General features: G+C 45.0%; 1 protein-coding gene across 6 annotated transcripts in view; it reads left to right on the top strand.

Moving 5' to 3' along the window:
* Positions 1-24,213, top strand: part of TOX2 (TOX high mobility group box family member 2) — a 266,106-nt gene that overhangs the window by 201,833 nt on the left and 40,060 nt on the right. For 4 of the 6 annotated variants that reach the window (XM_044986564.1, XM_044986562.1, XM_044986565.1 and 1 more), the window contains exons 4-6: positions 5,173-5,319; positions 8,303-8,542; positions 16,838-17,065. In XM_044986564.1, coding sequence (XP_044842499.1) covers positions 5,173-5,319; positions 8,303-8,542; positions 16,838-17,065 — 615 coding nt within the window. The remainder of the gene's footprint in view (positions 1-5,172; positions 5,320-8,302; positions 8,543-16,837; positions 17,066-24,213) is intronic. The other 2 variants (XM_044986566.1, XM_044986567.1) reach the window with 2 other exon arrangements.

Below are 24,213 nucleotides of genomic sequence, written 5' to 3'. Positions count from 1 at the left end.
TGTTTCTCTGGCTGCCTGTCTGGCTCCAGGTGCTAGTGACAATCTTTATATTCTGCAAGGGCTGAGAGACACTTAAATAAGAGGCTGCCCAGGTGTATCAGCTAATGATGACTGGAGCTCAGCTTTCTGAGTTCAGTAGCAAGGCAGACCCAGTTGGAAGCCCACCTGCCCTTCCTTCCCACCTTTGGAACCTGCTCCCCCATATCGTGCATCAGGATTATTTCAAAATATATTTTTCAGGTTGCTCAGGTAGCCTTCCAAATGTGACCCCGTGAGTGGTCTGCAGGCAATAGCTCTGAGTGAGGATGCCTTGCTTAATTTGCTGGTCTTCCGTCACTACTAACCAATAATACTGGTCTCCCTTGTTTTAAGGAGGAGGCACATGCAGAGGTTAGAATAAATGTCTATGGATTAGAACATTGTGGAGCTGTTACCATCTCTGCCATTGACTCACTGGGTGGCCTTGGGTCAGTCACTTCCCTGCCTCAGTTTTCACATCCTTAAAACAAGAATGAGGATACTGTCTCTAGGAAGTTGTGAGAGGTGATCAGTGTCTGCAAAGCACTTTGAGACCTTGGTGGTTCCGTGGCAATCAGTGTTGTCAGCCCATCTGTTCAATGTGTATCTGAGGCTGCAGGTGGCAGTTGTGCTGTGGTTTGTGCGGCAGTGCTACTAGTAGGCTGGTGATACACAGCACTGTCCCCTTTTCTTTGAATGCAGGTGGTGCAGGGTCTCAGTTTTTCAGTGCTTGGCTGAGGCCGGGAACCGGATGGGAGTGAGCTTGACTGAAATTGAATCTAAACAAGGCAGAGCCGATCCTGACCTATTAAGGAGCATTCTGAGAGTGTGGCAGGGAATGTGCCAGTTCCTGTTGTGAAGGGATTTTGCCAACCCTTTGTTATGGAGGTTTGCAATTTTTTGGTATTTCTGGAGTCCCAGTTTCTCCCAGAGTCCCATGGGGCTTGGTGAAGAAAATCATATGCGGGTCTTTGAAAGACAACAAAAAGCAGAGCTGCTGAAATTTCTATCCTTCCTGCTGGATAAACTTTCTGGGGACCTGTCCAAAGACCATTATGGTCAGTAGGAGTGTTTCCATTGTCTTCAATGGGCATTGGCTCAGGCCCTAACTCATTCCCACAATTTTTCATAAGAATTTGTAGCACATGTCCATTATCCATAATTACACTCCTGGACTTGTTCTGCTCTGCTGCATAAATAATATGCACTTTAAAGAAAAAATGTATGATTACATATTTAATGGATAAATGGAGCTGTTGTGGTCTATTGCCCACATAATAAGAGTTTTTAAAATTGTCTTAATACAGTATTTACCCAAGAGACTGGAATGGTTGCAAATGAGAATGAGCTATTTTAGCTTTTAGGATTTTTTAAACCACATTTTAAAGCCTTCCCCATTTATAAAACACACATTTTATAAACTTTTCTTCATTTAAATTTAAAATAAGGACAATAAATTATGCTTTTCCTTGGGAGCTGGCAGATCATCTTGAACATGAAAGGTCTGGATTAAATTGACAAAATCCAAGACAAATTTACCATTTTCTCCTTTGAAATTTGCAATTGAACTCACTGTGTGTGAGCCAGACAGGTTCCATACTAGCTTCCCCACACCCAGCTCTGCCCCTCACCTCAGTCCTGCTTGTCTCACCCCCTTGATATTACAGTTCTCTCCTGGCCCCCAAGAATATTCTGCCTAGTGCAAATACACTCAATTTCCTTACTGTGCCATTTCTGGGATGACTAGCCCTCTCAATCAATGCACCTGCAGAACCCTCCTCATTTAGATTAAAAGATTAATATATCTTCATACCTGAAGGGACCATTAGATCATCTAGTCTAACCCCCTGTAAAACGGAGGCCATGGAATTTCGTCGGTTACTCCTGTATTGTGCCCAATAACTTGTTTTGGCTAAAGCATCTTCTAGAAAGGCATCAAGTCTTCATTTGAAGACTTCAAAAGATGGAGAATCCACCACTTCCTTTAGTAGTTTGTTCCAATGGTTAATCACCCTCACTGTTAAAAAGACAACTGTAGAATGAAATATTGTAGACAGGCAGACGCCGTTTCCAAAAGCCCCATGACTTGGGCCCCAGTTCTACAGGGTGCTTAAATGTGTGCCTAATTGTAAGCACGAGTGGTCCCCCTAAAGTCAGTGGGACTAAACTCCAGGGGTTACAGTTAGGCACGTGCTTAAATCCCTTGCTGAGTCAAGGCCCTAGTCTTAGGCCTCTGGTGAACAGAGAGTGGCTGTCGTACAGTATTTCATTTTACTAAATACACAGGTAGGGGCTTGAATCAGTCCCACCCATCTTTTTTGTGCTTGTATCCTGAGATAGCTGTTGAGCATAGGACTCCCGGAAGCAACATGCAAAACCTGCTGTGCACAAACATTTTCATAACCTGGACCACATCTTTCATACAGAAACTGTCTCATTGGCCCCTCCTTTCCCATTCATGATCATTCGCCATCCCTGCCGCCACTACAACAATTGCTTAGATGGAAAAGTTTTAGGAGGCAAGTATTTGAGGTGGTTGTAGTTGTCTCAGTGCAATTTAGCATTTGGAAATGAGGAGGTGGGGCCAGTGCCCTGTGACCAGTCAGCTGTCCAGCAAGCCCCATAGTTTGGGAATGTCTTAGCTGGACAGTCCCCGTTCTCTCCCCCACATTGGAAATTTCTTGCCGATTTATAGCACAGGCCACTGCTGTCATTAACTCACATTTCTGTGGGTTCTTCATATATTTATTTGTATCTTTTCACAGTGATGTGAGCTGAGGACAGTGATGCAGCCTGACCCTAAAGGGCAGGAAACGTAGTCAGCCTAAGTCAAATTCTTGGTGTTATTTCTATGCGGGACATATTTGCTGTTTGAAAGTTAAATCCCAGCACTAAGTAATTAACACAGAAAGGGGTTGCTCTTGTCAAAATCTGTTCTCCCCCCACGTGTATGATCTGAATGCATAGCAGAGTGTGCTGTCTGGTGTTGTGGAAGAGCTCTCAATTCCTGACCTGCAGCAGTAAATCCGCTTCTGCGTTTGGATTTATTTCCACTGAAGCCTGCTGAGCCCTAGCAGCTCTTCCCTCCATTTCTTACTTTATGTGCTGCTCATGGGGTTGGCAGGACTCCCCTGTTAATGAGAGATTGCACCTCAGTGGGCTTATCGGAAACGAAGATTGTTAATAAATAAAGCCCTGGGTCTTTAAACTCATGTTAACATTAATCAGATTAATATAAAAAGTAAAAATTCTGGAAGATATTTAAGACTGTGTTTGATTTCCCTCCTGCTGACTTCTTCTGTGGCTGAATCAGATTGTACGTAAGTAGCTGGCTTAGCCCTGTCTCTGAAATTAATAAGAGAACTCTGTCACACTGCTGATGACATTGACATGTTGATAGACCTCGTTTATAGGGTGGGGGGTAATTGTTTGATCTGTATGTGGGAGGGGGAGGTGATAAATAGCCTAATGTGAATCCTGGTAGGGTTTTCTCTGGGAAAGGCAGCACAGATTTCGGTTGTGTAGTCTTTTCCGAGGACTTCTGAGGCTACTGTTATTTGACTAGTCCCCAAGAGTAAATTCTGTTCTAGGTTCTGATCTGATAAGCATTCCTGACACGAGTAGTCTTCATTCATGTGAATAGTCATATTGGATTAATTGGGACTGTTTGTATGTGTAAGGATCCCTTGTATGAGTAAGTATTTGTAGGATTGGGCCTGCAGTGATATCAGGGCTTAGGTCCCGATTCTGCAAAAATTTAGAGACGTCTTAACTTTACAAATACGAATAATTGCATTGAATATGAAAACTACTCATGTCTGTAATGTTCAGTGTGTGCCTAAGTCCTTCCAAGATCAGGGCCCTAGCATGCCCAGATGAGAATGTGGGGGAGATAGTGGATTAATTGAGCGAGAGGTATACAAAGTAGTTTTCTTTTTTTCCAGATTTGCCAGCTTCACTGAGTAACAGGCAGTACAGTGAGGACTACACACAGTCCTCCCATAGACACAGGAGGGTAGGTTTTGTGATGGAGGAGAGGAGCATGGGAATTTCCCTGCTAGATCAGACAAATGATGCATGTCATAAAGTGTTCAGTGTCTTTGGTCAATGCCCTGAAGAAGGCTCTAATTTTCTACAACCTTGTATCCAAACAAGTAGCACGTCATAGTAATGTTGTTATTCTGTTATTACATCGAGTCTGGAACTTCAGTAACCCCTCACTGGTCTGTTTGTGTGATTACTACGTGTCTCAGATTTATCTGTGTATATTGGATAATCAGATACCAGGAAAGTCATCTCTATGAAAAGTACAAGGGCATGCAAAAAGTCAGGGGTAGAATGCAGGAGGTCCTCATTTAGAGAACTGTGCTTCATCCACTAAATAATGCTGCATTTATAGAAAGGCAACTCTGTCCTCTATTTGTGCATGCTACTGCAGGTGCAAATTGGGTCAATGCATTGCCAAATTTATGCACACAACCCTAGAATTTGCACGCATAAATAAGGTTGTGTATTTTTGGTGTCTGTATATATATGGTCCTCTGCCCTTCGGAAGTTTGATCCAAAATATATAACTTCAAACATTAAAGTCCACAAAAAGGAACTTTTAAGAGAGCGATAAAGCAAGTTGGGAACTGGTTTGCACTCTCTTACATTGGGTTCCTTATGGTTGTAGATTACAGCCATTTCTTTACTGCAATTCCCAGAGCCTGAAGGAAGATGTGAAAAGCCAATTGGAATTAGAAACGTTGGACAAAATTCAGCCCAGATGTAAGCAGATGCAACCCATTTGACTTCAGTGGAGCTGCAGCCGCTTACATCATGTTTGAAGTTTGCTAGATGTTTCTCACAGTACAGCTCATTCTCAGTGGGAAGGGCTTGTTATCATGGGCATGATCTGAGCAGATGCAGCAGTCCTCTCCAGGATTTCTTCTTCATGAACGCACTATATTCCTGAGGCTGATTACCGTAAGTCAGTGCTCGTTACTGGGTGATGGGGTGGTCTAGAAGTACCTTTGATAGACAGATTATGAGCCAGGTTCTCAGATGGTGTAAATCAACCTAGCTCCATTGACTTTGGTTGAGCTACAATGATTTACACCAGCTGAGCATCTGGCCTTATATCTCTATTTTATCTATCTTGTCTCCCTTCAGTATATAGGTTCCCACACTCTGCCTGGCACCATGGTACCCCACAATATGAACAGCAGCCTGGAAGATCATCCATGTCCAAAGGGCCTTCAGTTTGAGACTGGGCTGGTTGTATATTCTGAGGCTTGTTCAGAGGTGGATGGCAGAATGGTAAGGCTGGAAATGGCTAGACAATGAACATTTCTTTTGTTGGTGAACAAGGCGTTTTAGCTCTTTGTGCAGTAACGCTCCTCACCGTAGCTTCTCTCCCTAGCATAGCTTGGGAGTATTTAAGCATCTGTTGGCATTTTACTCCTTTTCCTTCTGCGTTTTAATTATCTGTGTAGCACCTTTCATCGGTGGTGTTTGCAGTTTAAACCTGACGTCTGTACAATCTGCCATATGAACCAGACATACAGATTCTCTGTATGTATTCTCTGAATAATAGTATTCATTTTTTTCACCTTTTCACGCAGTTGGCCCTCAAGCAATTATAATTTCAGCCCTTCCAGCAGGCTCTGTCTGTTGTTTTACATTACTTTCCAGACAGGTGCAAAGGTGAATTTTTGCAGGTTGTGTCTGATGTGCTTGCAGCGTTGGTTAAGGCCCCAGCACGTGCGATCTTCTGAATCTGGGAAAGGGCTGAGCTCCTGAAGTGTGCAAAACAAGCCTGTTCCCTTGTTATGGGTTCGATCCTGCTGCCTGTTCCTCATAATCCTGCTCCCATAGAAACAAATGTGAGCTTTGCCATTGAGTTCAGTAGGAGGAGAACGTGGCCCTGAATGTGTGAGTGTGATGCTGCTCCCTTGCAGCCATGGACTGAAGTGGAGTTTGCTCACAGTACGGAGGTTTACATTGTAAGCTGTCCTTTGGCAAGAGTAGGCTGTCACCATTCTGTTGGGGAGTTAGAGGGTCACGCTGGATCTGTCTTGCTCTGTCTGTCGTGTGTGGTTTGTTTTCTGTGTTCATGGATCCAGTCTGACCGTGGTGGTTGCAGTCTAATGGGATGAAGATCCGATTTTCAAGTGTGGTCACATTAAGAGGGGATCCTGAGGGAGCTCAGGGGGACACTTAGCCCACAGAACCACATTTACATGCCACACTGCCAACAAGATCTGGGCATCCTGCTGGGGTGGCGTGAGTCTGGTCACGCACAGTGCTGGGTGCCTCTGAACACATCCTGTTTGTTTGCCGGGGGCTGGAAGCAGAACAGTCCCAGTGAGGGGTTCTAGGGTAAGGTTGTCCAAAGTGACTCATGGTTTTGGCTGCCTCCATTGAAAAGTGCTGAGTCTCTGCGCTCTGTAAATTTGGGGCCTTTAAGGTATCCCAAGTCAGGCACCCAAAATCAATAGTCACTTCTGAAATCCTTGGCCCTCTTGGCTATGGAATTTGCTTGTTGCCTCAGTCTGCCAGAACCCGAATCTGCTGGCCTTCAGGAGATGGGACAAGGCCCATGTTTCTGGGGGACAGGATGTATGATTGAGCAGGGTCAGATCTTTGGGGGGGGGCGGTATCTGTGGCAGTATTTGGTGTGTGGGGAGCAGGATATTGGTCCGAGTGTTTGTTGTTTCGTGCCATTAGTTCCAGTGTCTGGAGCATTGGGTGGCATGTTTTAAGTATATAAATACAGAAAGTTCTTGACTTCTCTGCCAGTCCAGGGGCTCAGACTTGCCAGAATGGCACCCCTCTTTGTAAACACGGAGCTTTATGACAAAGGGAGGGTTTGCACCTATTGTTTTACTGTTATTGAAAAAATTAAAAGGTAGAACCTCTGTGAAAGGGATGCTGCAGTCAGAGCAGTGTCAGGTAAGGCTCTTGGCAGTAAGGCTCAGGCATCATTCTTAACACGCCCCATTGTGTGCCTGGGCCAGTCTGTACAGCACATGGGAGCAAACTGAGTGTGAGATGACCACACACACCCCACCCCCGTTTCTAGGACACAGTCGCTTCTGAGTCTTGGAATCTTCTTGGTTTTACTGTGCTGAAGTCACTTCCCTAATGACAGCTCAGCATGGGGCCAGATCCTCAGCTGGTTACGTTGGAATTTGTGTTTTCACAGTGCGGTCAAATAACAAACTTGTGCAACAAAACCTACTTACGTTCTGCTATCTGACCTAAAGCCAAACCCAGGCCTGTCTGGGAAAGGCGGGGACTTCTGCTTGTTCTGCTCCAGAGTATATGATGTATTTATTTATTACTACTTGTACTTTTCTGTTTAAGCCAGAGAGCAGGGGAACCGAGAAGTTGTGGTAACTTGTTAAATGTGAAGAAGTTAATTTTTTGAGCCTCTCAGTTTTCTAAGCAATAACACATTGTATTTGGTCATGTGCAGCACATGAGGAATCGCAACTCTCTGCAGCTACATCCCTGAGCAGAGCAGGGCTGAACTTTCAAACACAAGGGCCTACGATGTGTCCGCACAACATGTGTGTGTTCAGTTGGTTGGCCTAGCTAGTTTGACATCCCGTGGCCAGGACCAGGTGCTTCAGACACTTTGGACAATTTGGCTGTAGCCTGCCCCTGGGGGAAGTTTCTTCCCACTAATACAGCCTGAAGCATTTCTCTGCTGGTACATGCTCACACACATTTTACTGGCACAATTTAAGCCCTTATGTTGTAATCCCTTAGGGTATGTCTACACTGCAGCTGGGAGATGTAATTTCCAGCTCAGGTCAACATACACATGCTAGCTCTGCTTGAGCTAATGCACTAAAAATAGCATCACGGGGTGGTCCCAGCAGCCAAGGCAGCAGTTTGGGCTATCTGCCCAGGCACAACCCCACCTGAGATCCTAAGGATGTACACAGGCAGCTAGCCGTGCCGCCACAATCATACTGCTATGCTATTTTTAGCATGCTAGCTCAAGCAGACATAGCGTGCCTGCAGCTACCTGAGCTGGTACTTATACCTCCTAGCTGCAGTGTAGACGTAACCCTTGTTTTCCCACAGGGAAATTATGGAAAGGAGAAATCCCAAGCACACGTTGCCCAACTCGCTCTCTTTTGTTTTGGAAAGGGGCAGGGAAGATGATTTTTCTCTACCAGTTCTGTAATATAATTTCTAAATCAGTCAATAATAGTTCATCATAAAGTAATTTTATAAGACAATAAATAAAATACATTTTTAATTAAAAAGTAATATTCTCCTAACTCAGATCCAGGAGATGGTCCACTCAGACGCCACTTCCTATGATTCCAACCGTCAAGTCCCCCTGATCAATCGACCAGGGATGTTAGCCGGTCACATGAGTGCCCTCAGCCAGTCACAGCTGATTTCTCAGATGGGTATGAGGAGCGGTGTTACCCATGGTTCCCCATCACCCCCAGGAAGTAAATCTGCTACACCATCTCCCTCCAGTTCTACTCAGGAAGAGGAGACAGAATCACATTATAAGGTACGTGCAGCCATGCCTGTTTTGACAGACATACAGTAAGAGAATGACAGACAGTATTTACAGTGATAGAAATAATTCTCTCTAATAAGAGAACAGGCCTTTTGTTTTTCCTTTGCATAGAGATAGAGAGAGACTTTCTCTGTAACAGGCGATTGTTTACAGAGAATGTTTCTGGGCTAGGACGCGCGAAAGCATGGCAGATTTGCAAATCTTATCAAACATTGCTGTGCTATATTGGTGCATATAACAACTAAAGGAATGAAAGTCTCTAATTCTGAGAGAAGTTTCCTCCCCTAAGTCTTTTCTTTCCTGCTGCAGTTGCCAGATACATCATGCTACATTGTTCTTTCAAATTAGGATTTTGACAATAAATACATGCTTCAGTGCTCAATTTTTTTCCAGTTTCAAAGACTGTATCTGTAAAACTAGACTTTTTGTGTTGGAAGAGAGAAGCAAAAATCCAGCGTGTGATTTAGCAGAGTCCTTAAGAAGTGGTATGTATTAGTTAACTACATCAGCACCCGTGTCAAATAACAAAGAAAGCATCCTCCGTCTTTTAATTCATTTTTTAGCAGCCAATTATTACCTAGGACAGTTAAATAAAGTGATGGTGACACAGGATATAGTGAAAGTTGCTTGCCATTCTTGGCTGGCTAGTGGTCAGAAGCCTTTAGGATGCCAGTTGTCTTGAGTGGATGAAGAGAACTGAGAAACAAAGAGGTAAAATGTAGGGAAGATTATAAAATAAAAATCACCTGCCTCGTTAGGACTGGTGTGGCGGAAGCGTTGAAGGACAGCTTGGGCTAAGATTTCTAAGTCACCATAGGCATCCTGCGTCAGTCTCAGAGAATGCACTAGCAGAGCAAACTCTTTGCACTGTTGTCCACATGTCTTCCTTGACTCTCCTTACATGTGGGCAGATTGCAGAGATGATTATTGTACAGCCATAATGACTTGTGTACTTGATACATGGGCATTCACCGATCATTGGGTACTTTGATGTTTAGACTTGTAACTTTCTGGGATGATGCTGACCCATTTGTTAAGCCTTCATGGAAGGACTGTTTCTGAAAGATGTACTTCTAAGGAAGACGCTGTATTACCAGAATCACTGGCTTGCTGGCAATGTATCCTCATTCCCAGAAGAAAAACCTCCTGAAGATCCAATTGTTACAAGCTGTGTGTATGTTACCCGCAGTAACAAGTGCTTAGCTCTAGTACTAGGGCTGAGCAAACTAGCAAATGCTTTCTCATGAAACTTCAGGAAAAATTATTCTTAGTTTTCATTTCACTTTTCATAAAATGGAAATGTTCATCTCAAAACATGACATTTCAAAAAGCGTGTGTAAATGCAAATCTGATCTTCATTAGAACTAACTTGCAAAAATAAAAATACATTTTTGCTTGAAAATAGAAGTATTTTTATGAAATCCTCAGATTTTGCAGTTTTAGAATTTGGTTGTGTGTATTTGGCACAGCCCTATGCAGCTAGAGGAATTCGGTGATCTGCTGGCTAGAAGAGACTGCATCACCGACAACTCGCGGGTCACAGACAGCAAATGGCATTTGCTTTGCAGCTAAAACCTTTCTTGCAGTGTGAGTGCAGTGTGAGTTTTAGACTAGCTACACTCAGCAGCAGCAGCAGCTTTTTTCATTGTACCTTTACCAATCACCTTCAAGGTTTCAGCCTGACAATATGATAACACTGGAGTTACCTGTTAGGTCACTGATTTTTTGCTGATTCATTTCTTATAGGTCCAGCGAGTCGGTACTGAATGCGAGGGAGACAGAATTTGGGGATATGTCCGATTCTTGGAGCAAGATAGCTAAGGCAATTTACAAAGCCCTGTATTTTTTTTCTGGCCATAAATATATACTTTGCCTATCCTGTATACACATAGCAAGTTAGGCGAAGCAATAATCAAGTGGTATGTTTCCTAGAGAAGAGAAACCACAGTGTAAAGAGAGCACTGGAGTCAGGGTGGCTTTTGCGTTTTTGTTTGCTTTCTCTATATACACAGCTGTTGGAAATATTTAAAGGGATCAATCCATCATTTATTTTATGACCATTAACGACCTTTGTACAACAGGTCATAAAAAGAGTTTCTAACGAACAGGAATTAAAATATCTACCAAGAAAATCATATTAACACATAAGAAATGGTCCTGATGCCAGGAGGTGGTTTTTCTACTCCCACAAAAGCCAGTAATTTGTGAAAACTGGATAGAGACCAAATGCTGAACTAAATTGTAACTCTTATTGGAAGAGTAGTGTCCCACTGCAAGAGGTATCATGAAAGATCCCTTCACTGGAGAATTTTCAAGGCCTTGAGAGGTCAGTGGGGGGAACCCAAGCAATATACCGGTAGATAATTTAGATATAGGGCAAAGGAGCACACTAACATTTTGCGCTAAGTGACTTCACTTCCGGCGCTTCATGGCTGAAAAGTGGTTTTTGTCATTGCACTAAGGCAGAAACTAGGCTGTTTTGTTTTCACTAGAGATGTCTGGAAAGCTAAACGTTCTTGTGTCCCTGCTCTGTCTGCACAGACTAGTCATTTGAATTCACATCCATTAAATCAGTAAGACTGGGGTTTTCAAAGGAAAGACCAATGGAAATTTCAATGGCATTTGGGGGCTAAACTCCCTTTGAATACCACAGCCTAAGGGTTTAGTGTCTTTCCGGGCTTAGTTGTTCCCAGGGTTGAGCATCCAACTCCTACTCGCCCAGCCGGGGGAGTGGGTATAGTCCCAATTACCCTTGCTTTAGAAAGCTCCCTGCGGGTTTTATAAAGTCCAGATGTGACCAATGAAGCCCCTGCCTCTTTGAGAATAGTCTAGATGACACTAAAGCAGCTTGTTTATAATGTGATACCCTAACCTGTGAATCATCCCAGCTTACTCTTTGTGTTACAGCTAGTGTTCTGCACACCGGCCTCTCCAATGGAGTAAAGTGTGTTCTCTCGGGGCATTTATAGCTGGATACACATCACAGCGCTGTCACATGTTAAAATAACATTCACAACAGCAAACCCAGGCCATTCTGAGCAGCCCCTTGCATTATTGGTGACCCGTGGCAAAAGGCATTCAGTCCTTGGGGCAGTTCCCATTGCTGTGGGCACTAGGCTCCTGAACCCCTGGGAGGAGACCGAGAGCCAGATTGTGCTAGGAAGACACTGACTCCCTTTGGGCGCTGTGTAGAGCCATCCTGGCCCAGAGGACCTCAGAACATACAATCCCTCCCCGAGCTCCCTGTGCCGGGGGGTGGGGGGCGGGGGGCATGCTCAGTGCACCAACTCTTTAAAGGTTGCAGCCTGTTCCCCCAGCAGCATACCCAGCCAGCTCCACAGGCAAAGGGGTGAGGTCATGACTGTGCCCCTCTATGGGGTGGGGTGCACTCCTACGGTGCTTGCAGGGAGGAGGCCTTGTGCTTCCATGATTGTCTCTGGCACTTACGCAAAGTGTGAAGGTGGAGGAGACGGGAGGGTGGAAGAGACATAATGGCCCAGAACAATTTATCCCACTGTAGAGAATAATCCCTCTGTACATTGGTTGGCATGATGGGGGTGGGGGCTTTACATAATCTCACAGATCTTTCCATCTCCACACAATGTGATTCTGTGACCTGGGCCTTGGTTCAGGTTTGGTTTAGGGTGCCAGTAATAATGATCAAGTTGTTTACACCTACATAATACCCGCCTGCAAGACCCCTCCCTCTAGCCAGGACTATGTCATACTACGCTGTACCAGATTCATACTCCGGCAGAAAATGAACTCTAAACAGTGGTGTAGCTCTGCTCACTGCTTAGCACAGGGGGCATGAAAGCTGCACAATCCGCACTGCTAAAGACTGTAAGAGCCAAATCCACAAAGGCATTTCAACAGAAGTTAGGAGCCTAAATCCTCTGTGGGGCCAGGACATGGTCTGTCATGTGTCTGTAGAGTGCCACGCACACTTAGGACTCTGTATAAATAAGAATGATCATGAAGTCCTAATAGTTACTGAGAGTTGCTGGTTCTTGTTCTTGGCTCCTCCACTGAATGCTGCACCTTGGCCAGTAACTGCTGGAGGGTTTGTTTTCTTTCCCATCCATACAAAAGTAGATGAACTGAGATTAAAATGAGATAAAATGCCATCCAACTCACCCACAGAGTGAAACCTTGTTATGAATTTTTTCCTCCTAATAAGGTGGCCTTTCACCCCCAGGAATCCCATTCCAACCCAATTGGCAGTTTTACATTAAATGCTTTTTTCTGTCTCATTCTGGGTTTGTTTGTTTTTTGCTTATTCGCTAATGGGCAACTGTCCATTTGACAAATGCCACTGCACTGAGACCGAGCTTAATGGCCGGTCAAGAGCTGATGAACAGAGAACATTAGAACTGTGCCAGCTAAAATGAGTCCTCTTAAACTCTGTGGTTTCCGAGCACTTCTGGTGCTTGCAATCAAATCAGCAAAGCCATTATGACAGAGGCCTTCTTTAGACAGACAGCCATGTCTAGTTACATTTTATGCTTAAGGGCTTGGTATTCAGCCTAGTTTCTATCATAAAATGATGTTTTTCTTCAAGTGCTGGTCCCTATGTGTAGGTATGCATGTGCTCCACGCGCCTGGAGCTAGACAATTTTGAAAGCAGAATCCATTGATCTGCATATGCACCCTCGCTCTTCCCATGCCTCCAACCAAGGAAATAAAAGGTGAGTCAGACCAGCCGCCTCCCCAGTTCCTTCTCACTACCAGGTCGGAACCGCCAGAGTCCAGAGCTTTGTTGTCTTTATCCATTTATCTGTAAAATATATGTCTATATTTTGCTCTGCTATCTGCTGTCTAATCTCCATCCCCCTCATGGGGTGAGGGCTCATTCTATGAGAGCACAAATGACATCTGTGGCATCACTTCTAGAAATACCTCTACTTGATATTTACAAAGCAACTACATGGAGTTTCAGTCACACTGCCAGGCATTATGCTTCAGTATAGGACGCCCCCACTAGTGCATCCTTTGGAATGGTGGCCCTTCAGTCGGCTCTGTCATCTGCATCCTCACACCCTCCTCTTACCCGAGTACTGCTTGTCAGTCACCCACAGTGGAATCCACCCAAGGACCAGCACTCAAAGAAGAGGAAGTTACTTACTGGAGGTTCTTCAAGATGTATGGTCCCAGTCTGTATTTCACTACTCGCCCTCCTTCCCCTCTGTTTTGGATCATCTTTTGATTCACAGTAGAGCAGGAGTTGCAGACATGGTCAGTCCGCCCGGCCCTTTATCTCCTCAGTTGGAGTCCTAAGGAGAGTGAAGATGCAGGCACAGACCAACAGACACTGTTTTCAAAATTCTCTGGCTTCAGGGGCCTGGAGCACATGCATACCCACAGGGGAATACAGATAGGGCAACACATCTCAAATAACTTCCAATTATGAAAGTAACTTCCTCTTTTAAAATCATCTTCCTGATAAAGTGGGTAACTCTTTAACTAATGTAACTGCTGAGCAGTCTGAGAAGTGTCTCGACACTGTCAGCATTTGATAAGCAGAGATGCTAGTTGACTTTCTGCCTTTGAGGAAGTGTTTCTAGTGGTTAGAATACAGGACTGGCAGCCTTTGGTTCTGGGTTCTGTTCCTGGCTCTGCTGTTGACATGGGACATGTCAACAAACCTCTTTGTGTCTTAGATTTCCCTCCTCTAAAATGTGTTTAATAATACTTCCCTGCCTCACAGGGGTGTTGTGTGGCTTAACTCACGAACGTAGAGGTCCTCAGTTTATGAGTTCAAAGTGGTTTAAAAGTATCTCTTTCCTCTGAAGATGAACACGTACGCTTCAATATTCATGGATTTTCTTTTGCCTATGCCTGATATACTTACCCATACTGCATCTTACCATCTTCTTTAGCTAATGCCCTCCACCTGGAAATTTACTTTCTGTTTTCAAGTTCCGTATGTTATTTCTTAGCCCTGTGACTGTGTGTTCTGGTTACCAGCTGTCACATGTGCTATATTAGCACCCTGGAATACCTGGGCATGCCAGCCTGGAACAGCAGCCTGCAAAGAAAGTGGTTAAGTTTCAGCAGTGTGGCCTATGGAGCAGTGCAAAAGGAAGTGCCCAAGGCCAAAGATCATACCCTATAAGAAGCAGAAGTTTGGCGGTGACACTAACTAAAAAGGGAAGCTGTGGATTCTGCCTCACTGGAGGCTGAGTCTTAGATTCTCTTCAAGAAGAACTCAGGGAGAATGAATTCAGTTCTGTTAGGGTACAGGGAGTGGACTAAATGGCCTGCCCAGCACAGTGATCTGATGAGACATGGTAATCACAGGTAACAAAATGTAGCCCTGATCCCGTAGCCTTCTGCACTTAAAACTCCCCTTGGCTTTGGTCAATGTTTAGGTAAGCAAGGAATTCAGGAGAGGGCCTGTTCTCCCTTAACACCTTGCCAGATGCTGCAGATAACTAAATAATCAACGTTACCTCAGTCTTCTCAGTGCTCTCAAAGTTCATGAAATGCTGAATGCATTCAGATAAAGGAGTCTACTTGTTTAACACAAAACTGGCAGGTCTCTAAGGACAAGCGCTGTGTATCAAGTGTTTTCATAACAATATACTACAGTTTACTTGTGAATTCCCCCAGAGGTGCTACTTGCCCTGTTGTTGTGGAGTGTGCATGTGTGTGTGTGTCTGTGCATGCATGCATACGGGCTCTGCACTAGTAGTGGGGGAAGCAAGCTGCCTTTCAAAGTATAGATGTCCCCGAAAGGGCACAGTGCTCCAGTGTTGGTGTTGTTTCTGTAGTGCCGGTAGTGCTTGTGGCCCCTGCCCAGGACTGCCCCGGGGGCAAGGCGGACCTGGTGCAAAGGAACACAGCATACACAGTCAGAATGAGGAAAGTTGGGGAATGGCTAGTAAAGATGGGCCATGACTTCACTCGGGTGAAATCAGGACAGGGACGAGTCTGAGAAAGGGGAAAGCAAAAACATGAAAGTGGATTTTGGAAAAATGTGTGCGCTGCTGAATGAAACCATCTGGAAAGCAAAATGAATGGGGAGGTCACGGGCAGAGGAAATGGGCAGGGCACAGGGAGGGAGTATATGAGCCTCCAGGGGGTGGTTAGGGGAAATAAGCAAGAGCAAGTGAAAGTATCTGGGGAGCTGTTTAGTGGAAGCCTTGCGGGAGGTTGTGTCCCTAGGAGAGAGCATAAGGAATGTGGGGGTACATCAGGCTGTCATTTTAGTCTTGGTGCTCACAAAAGAGAAGGAGGGAAACATGCCGCACAGAGAGGAATGTACTGGGGGACAAGGAGTGAGAAGCTCATGAAACGACATGACGCAAGCACAAGTCAGAGAGAGAATTGCAGTGACAGTTCCAGAGCTGTACACCCAGCACCCCACAATGCAGAAAGAGGCGGTGAATAGAAAATACGAATGCCTGGGCACAGCTGGAGGGGAGCAGAGTGCAAAATGAGAGAGAAGCTAAAATGACCCCCCTCCCCCATATTAAAAAGGGATCAGTGGAAGAGCTGTGGCAAACTGAGCCCAATGCATCTAACATACGGACTGGGAAAGATTCCTGAATGACTGTTCAAGCAGGCAGTCGGAGGCCAGGTGGAACTTCCGTGGAGTTATTCCACAGGCTACACCAAGGGAGGGCCTGCTTAACTAACCTGACTGATGTCTTTGGGGAAGTGACAATAGGAGCAGCATGGGGTGAAATAGACGCATTAATCGGAATTTGCGAAGGCCTTCAATACACTGCTGCTTAAAAAACTGATCTACACTAGATTAACAATGTAGTATCAGTGGTGAAATCCTCAGGGGCGTAAGGAGCTGGCTGGTCACCGAGATCAGAGAGTGGTACTGGTGAGAGATCAGGTGGGAGGGAGTTGAAAAACAGAGTGTGCTGGCCCCATCTTGTTCATACGATACACAGCAAGTACATCAGGAACCTCGAGGCGGGAATAACCAGCAAAGTGCTCAAGTGGTTCAGGATGGCAGTAATGAGATACCTGTGTTGGAGGGCAGGGCGGAGTAGCTGTGGAAAACCCAGCAGCTGCCTGCATTAGGACTGCCCCTAGCCAGGGTTATTAGTTCCTCACTTGGTTGAACACTAAAGTTCACAAGTTATTTGTACAAGTGAAAGGCATGATATTGGGGAGAGAGTCAGGTTCTGGTGCCAGGTGCCATCCTGTGCCTGTCATGAGTGCTCTTCCTTCATTGGCTTCCTGTCTCATCATTTTCCCAATACCACCAGAATCTTCAACTCCAACCAGAGAGAGTTGGTCATTACTGGGTCCCTTTTGGTTTTACAGGTTTCTGGAGAGAAGAGACCATCAACAGACCTGGGCAAGAAACCCAAAAGCCAAAAGAAGAAGAAAAAGAAGGACCCCAATGAGCCCCAGAAGCCTGTGTCAGCTTATGCCCTGTTTTTCAGAGACACGCAAGCAGCTATCAAAGGGCAAAACCCAAATGCTACATTCGGAGATGTTTCAAAAATTGTTGCATCAATGTGGGATAGTTTGGGAGAAGAACAAAAGCAGGTGAGTTTCTGATCTGGTTTGTTACAGCTGTTAAATTGGTTTTGTTTTGCTACATCTAGTGAGTTAGAATCTGGCCCAGCATGTTAGAAGCACAGTTTGGAGCTTAGGCAACCAAAGGTGTATGCACAAAAAAGAGGCTATTTTCAGGAATATTGTTGAAGTGCCCTTTGACACTAAAAGCAAGGCTTTAGGGTTTGCATGCACCATTTCGAGCTCCTAATTCTGTATAGTAATTTGTGACCTGGCCCCTGGATAATTCCAGTGGAGGTAAGTTCTCTCCACACACAAATCTCAAGAGCAGCTATATCATAACGCAGTGCAGCTACAATGAATCAAAGATAGTTTTTTATGGACTTGGCCTGGAATGCTCACAACCTGCTGCATGCCATTTGATAGAGCTGTGATTCGGAAGCCACTAGTGAATATGTTCTGAGTGCTGCTGTCCTTATCGCATCCTCCAGTGAGCATACACACAGATGGAGTTCCTGCATGCAACAGATTTTTTTAAAGTTTTGTATTCAGAGCCTGACCTATCAAAGCTAACATTACAACTCCCATCCCACCACACTGCATGTCGGAATTGCAGCTTCCTTGACATGTTGGAGACCCGTTAGGTGATCAGCTGTTAACACAGTGCATCCGCTAGTCACATCTTTACTGTTGCAGTTCACAAGTAATTAGCCTTGCTGACAGTATTTGTGATAGTCCCTAAATGAGTACGTAGGGAACACACTGATTGCTGCAGTAATATTAACTAGGGCACGGAGTAGAACTCTGTGGATTTTAATGGCAGTTACTCTACTGGGGTGAGTTAGAATGATGGTGTCAGGTCAGATTAGGTCTAAGGCTGTATTATTGCTCTGACCTCCATAGAGCTGGGGGGGGGGTGATGTGCCCCAGCCTCCCTCTCTCCCTGCATGGATCCCCTGGCTCCTGGGCACTCCCTGCAGACTGCGGAGAGGTAGACACGTTCATGGAGGTAGCTCAGGCTCCTACCACTGGGAAAGGATAGAACCACACACAATGTCTCCCACCTGTGCAGGTCAGGGGATATGATCAGATACATACCATTGTAGTGTCTAAGGGAAGATAACTTGAGCTTTAGCGCTGAGCTGCTTATGCAATGTGCATTCTGCTTTGCACATTGGAAAACATAATCCCAACTATACATATAAAATGATGGGGGTCTAAATTAGCTGTTACCACTCAAGAAAGTTCTTGGAGTCATGGTGGATAGTTCTCTGAAATCATCCACTCAGTGTGCAGCGGCAGTCAAAAAAGCAAACAGAATGTTGGGAATCATTAAGAAAGGGATAGATAATAAGACAAAATATCATATTGCCTCTATATAAATCCATGGTACACCCACATCTGGAATACTCCATGCAGATGTGGTTGCCCCATCTCAAAAAAGATATATTGGAATTAGAAAAGATTCAGAAAAGGGCAACAAAAATGATTAGGGGTATGGAACGGTTGCCATATTAGGAGAGATTAATAAGACTGAGACTTTTCAGCTTGGAAAAGAGATGACTAAGGCCTGGTCCACACTAAAAAGGGGGTTCGAATTAGGGTACGGGAATAGCGTAGCTGAATTCGAAGTACCCTAATTCGAACCACTCACCCGTCCAGACGCGGCGGGGTCGAACTCCGCGGCTCCCCCGTCGACTCCACCACCGCCGTTTGCAGTGGTGGAGTACCGGAGTCGACCGCGGCGCTTCCGGAGTTCGAATTATCGCGTCTAGATCAGACGCGATAGTTCGAACTCCGAGAAGTCAAACTCACCGCGTCGACCCGCGCGGTGATTATGGACCTGCCCTAAGGGGGGAATATGATAGAGTCTATAAAATAATGACTGGTGTGGAGAAAGTAAATAAGGACGTGTTATTTACTCCTTCTCATAACACAAGAACTAGGGGCCATCAAATGAAATTAATAGGCAGAAGGTTTAAAACAAAAGGAAGTATTTTTTTCACCCAGTGTACAGTTAACCTGTGGAACTCCTTGACAGAGGATGTTGTGAAGGCCAACATAAGAGGGTTCAAAAAAGAACTAGATAAATTCATGGAGGATAGGTCCATCAATGGCTATTAGCCAGGATGGGCAGGATGGTGTCCCTAGCATCTGTTTGCCAGAAGCTGCGAATGGGTGACAGGGGATGGATCACTTGATGATTACCTGTTCTGTTCATTCCCTCTGGGGCACTTGGCATTGGCCACTGTCGGAAGACAGGATCCTGGGTTAGATGGACCTTTGGTCTGACCCAGTATGACCGTTCTTATGTTCTTTGTCCTTTGCAAAGAGACCTTTCATGCCATTGGGAAGGAGAGGAGGGACTTTCCTTTGGGAAGTAATTTCATTTGAATAATAATAAACATTATTTAAGACAATAGAAATCCCTCGTATGCATGCAAAAGCTGGGAAATTCTCAGGGCTTGTTATTACAGCTAGTCATGTAAAATATGCCTAGACAGGAGACAGTTTTGTATGTGCTGATTCACTGATTTGGGGCTTGCCTATAAACTACAATAGCTTCTCGCCACATTGGCAGCCTCAACTCCAGTGTTAAGACTTCAAAAAAGCCCAGGAAGCAGATCTTCAGTGTAACATCACACAGGGAACATCCCTGCTCTGTAGCCATCACACAGCCCACAGTCTGTTTCACGCAGAGATTTCTAGGCTCAGTTTAGCTATTCTTGTTGATGTTGAGTCAGTTACAAAAGCCCTGTAATTGCCTATTGCAAAGACCCCAGGGCACCCTTTTTTGGTAGCAAGTGTGTCTTTTTATCAGAGGGGGAGAGATCTGACATTTTCTGCAACTGGTCTCTGAATCCAACCGTTCGGAAATTCACCATTCTCTCCTAAAGCACAGAGCCCTCACTTTAAAGACTTGCTGACAACTTGGGACCTGTGCCCTCTGTCTCTGAGTTCCCAGTGCTCCCACTGCCAGGATTCCAGGTGGCTACCCTTAAGACAGGAGCAGCAGATAGCTTTCGTTTCAATTGGTTCTGTCTATGCTGGGAAAATAGCCCCTGTTGCTTTGGTTCAAACACAAACAACATAGATGTTTTTCACTCCAGTGGGGTAAAAGGCATTTTATTTCACTGCAAAGATTCATGACTCTCCACACTAGTGTTGTTTGCCAGGCTGCATGAGGCCTCCGTACTGTCTTCAATACCATTCGTATTGGTTATTCCTTGATGTATGTTATTTTCTTACGTTCTAAAGAAATCTCTAACCTGTATAAATATAAAAATGCCAATTGAGAGAAGTACATCATTCACCCTGAGAGACTGCAAATGACATCAGAACAGGGAGGTCTGGGGGCCATGCCCCCCCCCTTTTTATCTGCCATAAAGCCGAGAGATGGGAAGCAGGAGAGAGGCCTCGGGGGAAGGAGCAGCACAGGGGTGGGGCCTCAGGGGAAAGGGGCAGCACAGGGTTGGGGCCTCGGGGAAGGGGTAGTGTGAGAGTGGTGCCACGGAGGGAGGAGTGGGGAGGGGTCTCAGAGATGGGGCGGGGCCACGGTTCGGGCACTGGTGGCTCCCCCACTGTTAGAAAGCTTCCACCACCCCTGCATCCGAAACCCAGAATCAGTTGAGAAAATGAATATTCAGATGACTTCTAAATTGTGACTAAAAAGGATTTTTCATGCTTCCTGTCCTTTACATGATAAACCAGATGGTCAGACTAGTTCTGGTGGGTGCTGTCAGAATGTGCATAGACCTTTTTCACACGATGCAGTGCTGCAACCCTCAGTCACTAGTCACTCACATCAATGAGTGTTTATTCAGGCAGAGTCCCACTGACTTCAATGAGATTACTAGCACTGTGATCAGTGGTTGCACAATCGAGCCCATATTCTGGTTATTATTCACCCAATGGACTTTAACAGCTAGGGCATGGTGTGTAAAGTCTTGGACATCCCTTTCTATGGCAATGACCCTTTTGATTGTTTGCTGATCCAATCCTCTCCCATCTCTCTGCTGCTGTGTCTTGTCTCCTGAATACACCATAACTTCTTATTACTAAATAGCCCCAAAGTTCTCCCCCTAGATAAAAAGTACTCTGTTCCCTTTCTCTGACCCTGCTCTCACTTAACAAACTCACCTCTGCTTTGCTCCTACAGCCAGACCTCCTGGAATTCCTCTTGGCCTCACACCTTCTCTGTCCTCTTCTCTCTGGAAGGTGTCCAGCACCATCCTCTTGCTGGGATTCATCCTGGCTTTGACCAGGCCTCTATTGAAATTCTTAATCCTGAAATCCTTATCTACTAGTCTTCCTAAATAATTACTCTCTGTACTTCAGCACATCCAGAAGGTTGGCCTGTGGAACTCATTGCCACATGATGTCATTGAGGCCAGGAACTTAGCAGAATTCCAGTAATAGTTGAACATTTATATGGAAAATGAGAATACCTAGAGATATGATATTAAGGTTTTTTTTAAATAAACAGAGTTGTTCTAGGAGGGATATAAACCCTTCTGCTTCAGGGCATAAGACAACAACCACTAATGGGGTCAGAAAGAAATATCGCTTGGCAGCAGGCTATCCCGGAACTGTCTGTTGCAGGGCTTCCTGCACCTGCTTCTGACGTATCTTTCACTGGTCACTGTTAGGGACAGGATACTGAACTAGATGGACCCCGAGTCTGGTCTGGTCTGGTCTGGCAATTCCCATGGTCCCTATGAATGTTCTTTCTTTCCAGGTCTGGGAATCATACCAGTCTTATCCTCACTGTCACCTTCACTCTAGCTCCCCCTTATATAGCTGTTCAACCAATTCAGAATGACGCTCCTACATTTCAGATCTCTCCAGGGCCTTATTCCACCTCCACATCTCTGACCTCATACCCATCTGCTCCCTGGCTTCTGCTCTGATCTCAGTTGCATTGGTGTAGTGCAGAAGTAATCCTGGTCAATGTAACCAAGACAAAAAACAAGCCCACGGACTCCACTTCTCCATTCTGGGACGTCTTTCTGTCCCCTCTTCCATGCTGTCCACAGCTGTTGGTGCCTTTTGCATGGGCTGCACCCTTCATCTGGAAATCGGCCCTTCCTTCCCCCCTGCCCCCATCTCTATGCCATGGAGCCACTTTCACTTCTAGTCGTTAATACTCTGCTTAAAACCTACCTTCCCCTGTAGCTTATGGTTGACTCTCACAGTAAATCGTCCTATGACACCATATGAATTAGGACCCTCCAGGAATGTAATGGGCTAAATTTACCCCTGATATAACCCCATTAACTCCAGAGAGCCACGGGAGAGGACTCTGCCTCCCAGACTATGGAGCAGCTGCACAAAGGCCCTTCTGGCTCAACAGCTGGAGTAGACCCCAAGGGCCCTCCCTTCTGCAGCATCCGGTGGAAGAGGAGGACAGGAGGATTCATGCAGCCCATGCATGCCCCCCTCACACCCTTGTGAGCTGCCATACCAGAGTCCATGTCCTGTAGTCCTTCCACCTCCCCCTTACACAGCTGAGCTGCATCAGTTCTGCTGCCAAGAGACCCTCCGCAGAGCAGGGGTTGGATTTGCCCCTAGGTTTCTGTCCCCTCCTATGTACAGAGCCATGGCATATCTGAGTTATAGATGCACAGAAGAAACCCAGCCGAGGCTTCTGAGACAGCAGCTTTCTCTGCCTTTATTCCTGCCACTTAATTTCAGCCCTAACTGCATCTTCCTTTCTTAATATGTTAAAGATGTCTCTGTGGATGGGAGACCCAATTTCAGCCCAGCCCAGCTGAAAATTGGGTTTACATAATGGAAACACTGGTGCGACCCCTGACTGAGCAAGGTGCGAACACTCAGCTCTAATTAACAGAAGGAATTAAACCAGCCCATTTTTCTTGCCTGCTAATTCTCTCTTATTTTCTTTTACAAGAGAGCAATGGCACTCTCCATTTCTTTACACATGCTTTATAAGTGGCTCGATTTCTCTCACTTTCTAATTGATTTAATTAAGTCATTTGTTCCTTGTCTGAATGCTTAAATATTAACTTCCTGGTTTTGTCTCCATCTGTATACATTTCTCTTGCTACAATTACCCCATCCGCCTGAGGCCCTGGCAGAGAGGACACTATTTATCTTTGACTCTGGGGCTGCACTGGTGGTTTGTGAGATGGGGCACGTTTGCTCTTGAACAGTTTGGCTGGATTATGGTTTGTTTAGTCCCTATTTGCTTTCTCTTGGCCAAGCTGCCAGTATTTCCAGTCTCCTTCATTTACATTCCTAAGCAAATGCTAAGGAAAAAAAGACAGGTTAAATGAACACAATTTCTTTGATATATGAAAACACTGACTGGTGCTCAGAACATACAGTATATCGGGCGTTTCTTCTAAGCGTCTCAAAGCATGATACAATCCTCCTAACTGTAAAGGTAGCTAAGCACTGGAACAAATTATTTAGGGAAGTTGTGGAATCTCTGTCATTGGAGATTTTTAAGAGCAGGTTAGACAAACACCTGTCAGGGATGGTCTAGATAACACCTAGTCCTGCCTCAGTGCAAGGGGCTTGACTATCAAAGTCCCTTCCAGGCTTACATTTCTACAATTAATATATTAACTCAAACATTCCTTTGTAAATAGGTAGGTAAGCATCATTATCCCTATTTAACAGATGGGCAAAGTGAGGGGGGGAGAAGGTGAGTGGCTAGAATAGTCACTTTGTTGAATCCTTGGCCGAAATAGAAATAAAAACCAGCAATCCTGACTCTCAGCACTCTCTTTACTAGGCTACAATTCACTAGATCCTCTGAAAAGACTCTTCAGAGTTCATTACTGGTTCTAGTACATGCCTAGCTCTAGAGACACGGATGTTTTTTTAAATGTTTATAAAGTATCTGAAAGAAATTTAATTTACATTGTTTTGCACATGGAGATAATCTCTCAGTAAGGTCCATGCAAAGTATGAATTGCAGTCTGCCACACAACCCAGTGTTCAGAAAGATATACCGTTAGCCCCATAATAAAGGATTCCTTACAACAATTAAAACCAGACAAACGATGAGCCAAATCCTGAAGGTCTTACTCAATTTTTACTGAGTTCTTGCTCAGACAAAACTCCCATTGACTTCACCAAGGGTTTTCCTGCATAAAAACTGTGGATTTAGGGATATGTCCCCAAAATGTTATGGTGTAGCTGGTATAACA

This window comes from Mauremys mutica, chromosome 13 (genome assembly GCF_020497125.1).
Source record: "Mauremys mutica isolate MM-2020 ecotype Southern chromosome 13, ASM2049712v1, whole genome shotgun sequence".
In the NCBI taxonomy this organism is placed as follows: domain Eukaryota; kingdom Metazoa; phylum Chordata; order Testudines; family Geoemydidae; genus Mauremys; species Mauremys mutica.
Note: the sequence above shows the minus strand (reverse complement) of the source record. Positions and strands in the feature narration are given on the sequence as shown.